At 43.1% G+C, this 10,364-nt stretch overlaps 1 protein-coding gene across 1 annotated transcript in view; it reads right to left on the bottom strand.

Annotated features, from left to right (window-relative positions):
* Window positions 1-1,640: 1,640 nt before the first annotated feature.
* The window catches only part of LOC105523407 (putative uncharacterized protein UNQ9370/PRO34162), a 24,936-nt gene continuing 16,212 nt past the window's right edge, over window positions 1,641-10,364 (bottom strand). Inside the window, 4 exon segments of the mRNA XM_011958224.1 lie at window positions 1,641-1,963; window positions 1,966-2,041; window positions 2,043-2,228; window positions 7,478-7,617. Coding sequence (XP_011813614.1) covers window positions 1,641-1,963; window positions 1,966-2,041; window positions 2,043-2,228; window positions 7,478-7,617 — 725 coding nt within the window.

Genomic DNA, 10,364 nt, shown 5'->3' on the forward strand with positions numbered 1-10,364 from the left:
AGTACTCACCTGAGTTGTGCTAACATTGAACTAGATGTTTCGTATCAGAAATGGTCAAAGAAGATGTTATGCCCACCTGCAAAAAAAACAAACCTCCGTAGAATCCACATACTCATATACCTTGTCCTCTCCTACTCACTCTTTTTTTTTTTTTTTTTTTTTTTTTTTTTTTTGGTACAGGGTCTCACTCCATCACCCAGGCTGGAGTGCAGTGGTATAGTCATAATTCCCTGCAGCCTCAACCTACCGGGCTCAAGCAGTCCTCCCACCTCAGCCTCCTGAGTAGCTGGGACGATAGGCATGTGCCACCATGCCTGGCTAATTTTTTTATTTCTTATTTTTTATTTTCGTAGAGACAGGGTCTCACTATGTTGCCAAGGCTGGTTTTGAACTCTTGGATGCAATTACAGCCACTGTGCCCAGCCTCAGATGCCTCACATTAATTTTTGTTGTTGTTGTTGGGGGGATGGAGTCGTCCTCTGTCACCCAGGCTGGAGTGCAGTGGTTGCAGTCTTGGCTCACTGCAACCTCCACCTCCCGGGTTCAAGTGATTCTCCTGCCTCAGCCTCCCGAGTAGCTAGGATTACAAGCACATACCACCATGCCCGGTTTTGTTTTATTTGTTTTGATACGAAGTCTTGCTCTTGTCCCCCAGGCTGGAGTGCAACGGCACAATCTCGGCTCACTGCAACCTCTGCCTCCCAGGTTCAAGTGATTCTCCTGCCTCAGCCTCCCTAACAGCTGGGATTACAGGCGACTGCCATGATGCCCAGCTAATTTTTGCATTTTTATTAGAGATGGGGTTTCACCATGTTGGCCAGGCTGGTCTCAATCTCCTGACCTCTGCCCACCTCAGCCTCCCAAAGTGCTGGGATTACAGGTGTGAGCCATCTGGCCAGATTCATTCTTTCATTCAAGGTTCCCAACAACCCTGTAAGTTATGATCACTGTTATTACTGTACCCATTGTACAGGTGAGGAAACAGGCTCACAGTAACCTGCCCAGGACCACACCACTGGTATGTTGTGACAACAGGATTTGGACCCAGGTCTTCCAAACCCAAATTTTCAACTCTTTCCGCTTCATCATACAGCCTTTCTGAAATATGTTCTATTAGTTAGAAATTCATTGTCCATGACTTTTTCCCTAAATACAAGCCTCTTCTCTGAACAAACCACAACTCTGCCCAGTTCAACAGTTAAGAGTGTCAGAAAACTCAGCAAACAGGTCCCCTCTCCAACTCTGAAAGCAGCATCTTAGCCAAGAGCCTCTGCAGGGCCTGAGCCCTTGGGAAGTGTATGTAATGTGGGGTGGGCCTCCTCTCTGTTTGCCTAAGACTCGTGTAAAGTGTAGCCTTTGAGAAATGCTTGGGAGAGCTGTCTTTCTAGGCTGCTGGGACCAGATAGCATCATCATTTGATTCTTGCACTCAAATAAATATAAGCGCAGAGAAGAGCAATCTGAACATCTCTAATAAAGCCATTTCAAAACAGAAAATTGAAGGTGATGGGTGTTGTAACCCTCCCATGAGCAGATCTTTACTGAGCATGTACGGGGAACTCAGCTCTGGATTAAGCCCTCGGGAGTCTTTATTAATGAAAAGTCCTATTTTCTGTGATGGGATCCATAGAAGCCCAAACCTCAGCACCACCCAATATACCCTGGTAACAAACCTGCACATGTGCCTCCTGAATCTACAATGAAAACGGACTTGTTTTCAAAGTCCCATTTTCCAAACCCAAAGGACTTTTTCAGAGATAGCCTGTGAATAGATTTCAAAGGCAAACTGAGATGGAGGTAAACTGCAGCCTTGGGGCGTGGCTTTCAGTACAGACTATGGAAATTCAGGTCCAAGAGGCACTCAGCGTGCTTTAGGGCTGTGGTCAGCTTGGGTGTCAGCTCTGGGCTGACAATGTTCAAACGTGAAACCCCCCTAGGAGCAGTGGAGAGGTTTGGAAAATGTGAGCAGTCTGCAGGGCGATGAGCAGGGAAAAAAAGGTCCCCTCTGCTCTGCCAGGCCCTCTCCTGCTTCTTCCAGCCTTGGGCCAGGCTCACCCAAAGCCCAACCTGAGCTATGGCTAGGGGTGCATGATTCGTGCATGTCCTGTTCATGGCAGGTGAGCTTATTTTGCAGATCATCAAGAAACTAGGGACCTCTTGGGTCTCTAGAATTTACAAAAAGATGATGTCTGTCTCTGTAGCATAAGCTAAGATACCTTTCCTAACATACTGAACCCGGAGGAGTTCCACACAATGTGTGTATGCAGATGAGAAGCTATGTACCTTATTTGTGAGTGAGAGTGTGTGTGTGTATCCTTGTTGATGTCCAGGGCCTTAGAGTTTTATATAAGGAAACCCCGGGAGTAAAAATATGTTTCTTTGTGGAAAAGGGGCATGGCCATTAATTCGACACCAAACACTGCTCACCAAGCACAGTGGTAGGAAGATTTAATGAGATCGTTTATGTGAAAGCACTTGGTAAAAGAAGATCCCTCAAGTATCAAGGATTGTATTATGTTAACATGTTCTGATGATCAAGTGGAAAAAGTAGTAAATTATGGAAAGCAGAGATGAAAGTGTGGGAAAGGAATTCAGAAGCTAGGATTTGAAAGAGACATTTTAGGCAAAAAATTGAGAGGGCATGTGAAGAAAAAAAAAAGCCCCTTCCAATAGCAGACAAGGTTGGGAGCCATTTCCCTAAAGACACACCACCTGGCTCACTGCAGCTGTTTGTTGCAACCTCACACTTACAGGATTGCTCTGATGCCCCTAACTTCAAGCACAGAGACAAAGCTCCAGCCGAGATCCTGAGAACCAAAGGCAAAACTGAAGACAGGATTGATATAGTTCAGCAGCAGAACATGCCAAAACAAACAAATATACAAACCACACACCTTGGATTTAGCAGAAAATAACATAAGCCAACGGGAAACAAGAAAGTGACTGTATTAATTTCCGATTGCCGCTTAACAAATTGCCACAGGTTTCATAGACAAAAACAACCCCTTATTTATTCTTACCGGTCTGGAGGTCAGAAGTCTAAAGTCAAGGCATCAACAGGGCTGTGTTCCTCCTGGAGGCCTTCGGGGACAATCTGTTCCCTTGCCTTTTCCAGCTTCTAGGGGCCACCTGCATTCCTTGGCTTGTGACACCTTGTTGTGCCAAGCCCCATTTGACTCCAGTGGGGAGGATACCATGTTCAAAAGGCCAAAGAAGAGACCAGGAGCCAGTAAATAAGACATGGGGTTTTACTGAGAGCTTACAAACAGGGAAGAGAGCCCAGTGGCAGCAGGCTGGGCAGAAGAACTGCAACCACTTATAAAAGGCATGCAGTTTATATAGCATTTTCACTTAGCACCCTCCCCCTAACAATCTTCACCAGGCAACCTTCATTTTACCCAAAATAAAGGACCTCGATCCCCTATACAGCCTGCATTCCATGGGCCAGGCCAGAGTCTCAGATGTCCCTCATAGATAAGGAATGGATCTCCAGGTTGGCTACTCCCGAATTTCTTAGCCTGGGACTCTGAACACACGTTCAGATGCATCTGCCATATGGAATATATTAGTCCATTTTCACACTGCTATAAAGATACTACCTGAGACTGGGTAATTTACAAAGGAAAGAGGTTTAATTGACTCACAGTTCTGCATGGCTGGAGAGGCCTCAGGAAACTTACAATCATGTTGGAAAGCAAAGGGGAAGCAAGGCACATCTATCATGATAGCAGGAGAGAGAGAGACAGAGAGACCACAAAGGGGAAGTGCCACACTTTTAAACCATCAGATCACATGAGAACTCACTATCATGAGAATAGCATGGGGGAAACTGCCCCCATAATCCAATCATCTCCCACCAGGTCCCTCCCTCGACATGTGGGGATTACAATCCGAGATGAGATTTGGATGGGGACCCAAACCAAACCATATCACAGGGTCATTGTTAGTGTATGCTCAAGTCATCACTGTCAGGTGCGTTTACCATACACGCCTTCCTCCATCTTCAAAGCCAGCAGCATAGCATCTTCCAGTCTCTCTCTCTGTCTCTCTCTGTGTCTCTCTCTCTCTCTCTCTCTCTCTGTGCTTCCATTGTCACAGCACCTTTTTCTTTCTTATAAAGACTCCTGTGGCTACACTGGGCCCATCTAGCTAATCCAGGATTATTTCCCTGTAAGATTTTTAACTTAATCATATCAGCAAAGTCCCTTTTACTATGTGAAAAGTATCATATTCACCGGTTCCAGGGATTAGAACATGGCCATTTTGGAGGGGACATTGTTCAGCCTACCGTAGTGACTATCTCGTAGGCTATATCAATTAAGGTATTATGCTCAGGAAAAAGAAAGTAATGGAGTCTGTTCCTTTCTATCCTGGAGTCTGGGTTCACTCCTAGGGACTGCACCTTCAAAGGAATGGAGATCACCTATTACAATGCAAACACAGTATTATTTTATTATAGTATTAAATGTTGGAGAAAGTGTCAGAAAACAAATCTTCCAACAGGTAGTTGGAAGCAGTGTCAATTATTTTAAAAATTTTGGAGGGTAACCTGGCAACTTACAGCAAAACTTTCTCAGATGTTCATTTCTACTGATTTAGAGATTTTACTTCGTGGATTTATCCTATGGAAATAAACATGAACACATGCAAAGATTTACTGACAAGGATATTCACCAAAGTACTTTCAAAGTCACAGGAAGAAAGTAAATTGGGAGGAAAAACTAACTTCCTATTCCTCAAGGTTGAAATAAACTCTGGTACATTTGTTTTAAAATATATCTAAAACCTACTCAGCCATTCATCACATGTTGTAGAGGAATATTTAACAACATGAAAAGAGGTTTTCGATATCCCAAGAAATGACCCAGCAGGTTATATGTCAGTGTGCAGAGTCTGTTTCTCATTTGCAAAATACAATCATATTAGTTTTAAGTTCCTACTGGAAACAGCACTCAACTAGGACAAGGAAGGATGGGTCATTGACAAAGGGGTAGGAGCAGGGAACTACAAAGGCCAGGACAGTAGCTCAAAGCTAATAAGTAGCAAAAGGCCCAGGACAGAAGCCACTACAGGCACGACAGAGGGAAGTGTTAAGTAGGCTGCCCTGAGTGGGACAAGTCAGCCCCAGGCAACTCCACAGGGAGGAATCAGGGACATAAACAACTTGACCTCTCTCCTCTGTCAGATCTGTGCCCTGAGCACCTCATTGTCTAAACCCAGCAGAAACCCAGGGACACAGAAACCCCTGTGAAAGTGTGGCCTACTGTAGGCCAACCTCTTGGGCAGAGAGAAGGAAGAAGGGAGCACAACACCAGCACAACCACGTGTGCACCACATGCGTAAAACTAATGGAGGAAGAGCCATCAGAAGGTCAAAGGGGCTCATGTCTTGGGCACTTACTCACAGGTGAATTTTCATTTTCTTCTTCTTACCTTTCTGCATAGTCTATGATGTACATATAGTACTTTAGGAATCACAGATGAAAGCAATCCCAGTTGAAATAAATTCACAACCCATTATAGTATGCTCATGGTAGGGCAGTGAAGAAAACCAACACTGGCCCCACTGGAAAAGCTGGGGACATTTTTCTGGTGTGTGATAGAGGAGGCTTAGCTATTTTCAACAATCTGAAAGTCAGTCCTGTGAAGGAGGGATTAGATTTGGTCTGCAGTTAGCCCAGGACCAAAAGGCAAAATGACAGGCGGACAGATGCCAATCAGCCTGATTAAAGCTGCCTAGAAATGGTACATGTTTCCTCAAGCATTCCTGAGCTGTCTGGTCCTGAGGATAATTTAAGCAGAAGCCAGAAAACCTCCTGGTGGACATTATGTAGAGGTACCTGAAGGATCAGATGGAGTTTTGTACTAGACAAACTTCCAAGTATCTTCTAGGACAAAAGAGAGTGAATTACTATTTTAAATTATATGACAATGGTGACTGTCATAATTTATTTAATAGTGCTTGCTCTGGTTTTAGGGGTGGAGCCAGGTGGGAAGGGTTGTTTAAGTGAATTCTTGTTATATCAGACATTTAGCTCCAAGAAAAAGTATCTCATGAAAAGTATATTGGTAAAAACACTTGGACAGAAAACTCAAATTGGCATAACCAAACAGCCTAGACAACAGGCTTGGCTGGATCCAGGCACTCAAATGACTCATCGAGACCCAATATTTCTCCATGTCTTGGCTCATTCCTTTATCAGGCTCTCTCTCATGGGGAAAGGGTATCAACGGCTCACATCCCCACCACTCCAAGTCCAGTGGAAAAGACAATACCTGTTTGTAAATTGTTCGGCCTCAAGTCCTGAGATAAGCTCTATTTGAGCCTGATTTGTTTATGGGTCAGCTATCTGTTCCTGAAATATTTACTTTGGCCAAAAGGATGCTACATCCTGGCCGCCTCTGGTTCCTTCTGAATAATAGAGAGGAAATATGAAGCTGGCATTAAAAATAGCCTCATTTGGCCTGCAATCCCAGAACCTGGGGAGACTGAGGCAGGTGGACTGCTTGATCCAGGAGTTCGAGACCAGCCTGGGCAACATGACTACCAAAAACATAAAAATTATCCAGGCATGGTGGTGCAAGCCTATAGTCCTATCTATTCAGGAGACTGAAGTGGGAGGATCTCTTGAGCCCGGGAGGTCAAGGCTCCAGTGAGCCGTGATCAAGCGACTACACTCCAGCCTGGGAGACAGAGCGACACCTTATCTCAAAAAATAAATAAAAAATAAATTAGTAAAAGTTTCATTCTAAGTTCTGAATGTTTTTCCCTTTGGGTGGGAATTTGACTCAAGCTCTTTTCAGCTATTGGGCTTATTCTTCAAATGAAATCACAAGCAGAGCTACTCTATCTAGAATAATTTGGAGAGTATGTTGCTAAGGAAAAATTCCCAAGTTGTTGATGCCACCAGAGAGGAAAGGAGTAGCTTCAGGAACACCACTCTGTGAGCACATCATGGACGCCTCGATTTCCCAACCTGGAGGCCAGCCCTTCTTGAAGTTTCATCTATTTGATATCAGTGGGTGCCTCCTCCACCAAAAATGACTGGAATTCCCTGGCCAATTAAGTTTGAGAAATTTTCAGTTCAATAAAGTCAGAGAATTCTTGACTATAGGATATTTCAGAGCCTTTAGTGTTTGAATGTGCATTGGGAATATCAAGAGGAAAACACCACATGCAGAATTTCTAAACCTACTTGATCATGAAACCATTTGAAGCATCTCTCGGGACTAGTATTCCCCATAACAAACTCGGGGACACACTGCTCTAGGGGAGACAGTTTTTCTGACTCTGCCCTACCCTGCCCTGCTCATCATTTTCATCGGGATCACAAAGTAATAAAAGATTACTGAGAAAGGCAGGCTTTGTTCCTTCATCACCTCTCTGGAATGTTTAGAAATGAATATAATAACTCAGAGATAAGACTCATCAAATCCCTGGCTTGTCAGAAGAAATTCTTTCTCCATCCAACCTGTTACATGGTTGCTGGAATCAAATTGCAAAAATCCTACACTAACTCCAGCTCCGGTCAGAGAAGAGACCGCTGGTGGACTACACCAAGAGGACTTTTGGCCGCCACGGGAACTCACAGTCACCTCTGGCAAACCTCTGTCTGCAGCTGCAGAAGATCAAGTCAGGCTCACATCTGTTCCCCAGACACCCCACACTCCACTCCAGCTTCCCTGTCCAACAAAGCCTGGCCAGGTTTTCACAGTTAATCCCTCCAGGCCCCCAGCTCATCTTCTCCCTTCTTACTCCTAAGAATTCTCAGAGATCAAAGCCAAAGGCTTGTTTGCACAACATTCCGCAGAACACCTTAAATTCCCAGCTTGAAAGGAGGCTGAAAGAAGGTCAAACATACTCTATTGTTGAAATACTTAAACTGCAAGACATGACCAAAGTGTTAACAGATGAACCAGCGTCATCTCTCTGGACTTTGGGGTCCTGTGAAGTGAGGGACTTCCCCCAGTAAGTCAAATATAAGCATCTGATGAGAAGTCAACTAGAATTCTCCCTGGAGGTCACTCTGAGTTGAGTCAGGCAATACACTGATTCTGAGATGGGAATTGAGAGCTACTGCCACAACCCAACGGGTCAAATTCAAATGAAGCCTGAAATGTCCATTCCGGATGGCCCTCTGATCCATTCAGTCCCCTGTTCTCCCTCCTCGCAGTCTTGGTTCACAAAATAATATGGCTTTTTAGAACAGAAAGGCCATCTAGTCTGGAGATTTTCAAACTTTCTGGCAGCAGAAAAAAAAAAATTGCAGACACAATCTTACACGGGCTCTAATTTAAAGCAAATAAATTTGGGGTCCCTAGAGGAGGGTAACAGTGAGCACAGAAGGATTTTCACCTTCTCAGCCACCCCTCCACCATTGTGGCTTTGGACTCCCACAGCTTGAAAAGTCCCTGATATAGTCCAACGCCTTCAGATTACATGAATGCTGAGGACCCAGAGAAGGAAAGGGAACTTCCCAGTCTCACACGGTACACACTACAGAGCCCACTAAACCCAGGTCTCAATTCCTGGGCAAAGCCACCTCCTCCTTCCAAAAAGCTGATGCCACCACAATCAACCAAGTCTCTCTCTTGTGCTCCAAACCTTAAGTACTCATTGGAGCTCATGCCTTTGCTTTTCGCTTCAAAACAGTCTCCAACGTGGTCAGTCCTACTTTCAGAATGTCCCTTTTCTGTTCTCACCATCACCACCTTTCTTACTGGGAAACACATGGGACCTGGCATCTGTCCCTCAGCCCCCGTGCCCAGGCTCTGCAATTGCTAGATCCTGTTTCCTAACCTTGATTAATCATTAGAATCACCTAGGAGCTTGTTAAAAATATAAATTCCTGGGCCCAGCACTAGACCTAATGAATCAGCATTTCCAAGGGTGGGTCCAAGAATCTGTGATTTAAATAATTACCCCTAGATAATTGATGATTGGCTAGCTTTGGGAAGCATTACATTCAATGAGGTTGTGTTCCTTATTCATATCCATCACCCAAAGCAAAGGAATTTTCACATTAAATCACAGCCCTCTTTGCTGGTGTAAATTCACTGGACACCTGTTTGGAATTATGGAGGGAATGGTCTCTGCAAAACCCTTCCCTCATGTATTCCAAAGACACAACCATAGACATGAGTAAAGATGTACCCGTTATGATGCTCATTGCTGCACTAAAGAATGGAAATGTTCACCAATGAGGGAACTGAGTCAATAAATTTTGGTATATACATGCAATCTTATACATTTACTAAAAAATATTTAGAATATTAATAACATGCAAATATGTACACATATTAATATAAACACATGTTACAAGAGTCAATGTACAATAGGATTCTATTTTTTCATATGCATAAAATAACTAAAAAGAGAAACAAGAACATATTAATGATATCTCTAGAATGGTGGTGGGATTAGTGGCATTGTTTATTTCCTTACTTATATTTCTTTCAATCTTCCAAAATGTCTATAAAGATCATGGATTTCAGCATCTATACAAAAACAAAGCTACCTTGAGACTATCTTGATAGGAGAAAAAAAGAGCAAGTTAGAGGATCCAGATGATGGTTTAAGATATGTTACTGTTTATAATCTTATCCATATCACTTAAAGTGACAAACAAGAATTTCTTGTTTTGCTGTTGTTATTGTTTTAAGTATAACTTCATAAAAGCTCTGAACAACAGGAATACATACCAGCCATAGGGTAGATATCATAAGAAATTCCTGGCATACAGAAATATCTAGCTTTCTAATGGGGTCCCTAGATATTTGAGGAAAATCAATAATGTGAAGGAAGAGAATAAAAACAAAATCTCTTAGTATGTAGGGAAAAGAGACAGACTCTAAATAAGAAAGAAAACATATTTAAAGAACCTATCCAAAAATCTAACTTCCATCCATTGGGAGGAGAAAACAGAGAAAATGGGGAAAAGGGAGAAAAATAAAAGAACTAATGGGGGAGGAGGGGAATGGTCAATGGAAGAAAGGGCATTCAGATTAAAATAGCCTACTGAGTAGATAATATAATAATAGTAAAGCTGAACTGTTTCAGAGCAAGACACTGGGCTAAATGGTTTACATGCAGTATGTATTTTCATCTTTGTAGCAACCCTGTGATTTCCCAACTCATAATTTCTCCCCCGGTACAGATGAGAAAACTGTTTAGAGAGACTAAAATCACTTGCCCAAGTATAGACAGCTACTAATTAATGGAGCCACATGCTTGATGAAATTTTAGTACACCTAAGATATTCTAAGAACTTTCTTTTCCAGAAAGAAAAGTGCCTCATCTTTAAGAAATAAGAAATAGAGGCCAGGCGTGGTGGTTCAAGCCTGTAATCCCAACACTTTGGGAGAC

Source organism: Colobus angolensis, unplaced genomic scaffold (genome assembly GCF_000951035.1).
Source record: "Colobus angolensis palliatus isolate OR3802 unplaced genomic scaffold, Cang.pa_1.0 Scaffold112, whole genome shotgun sequence".
NCBI lineage: Eukaryota > Metazoa > Chordata > Mammalia > Primates > Cercopithecidae > Colobus > Colobus angolensis.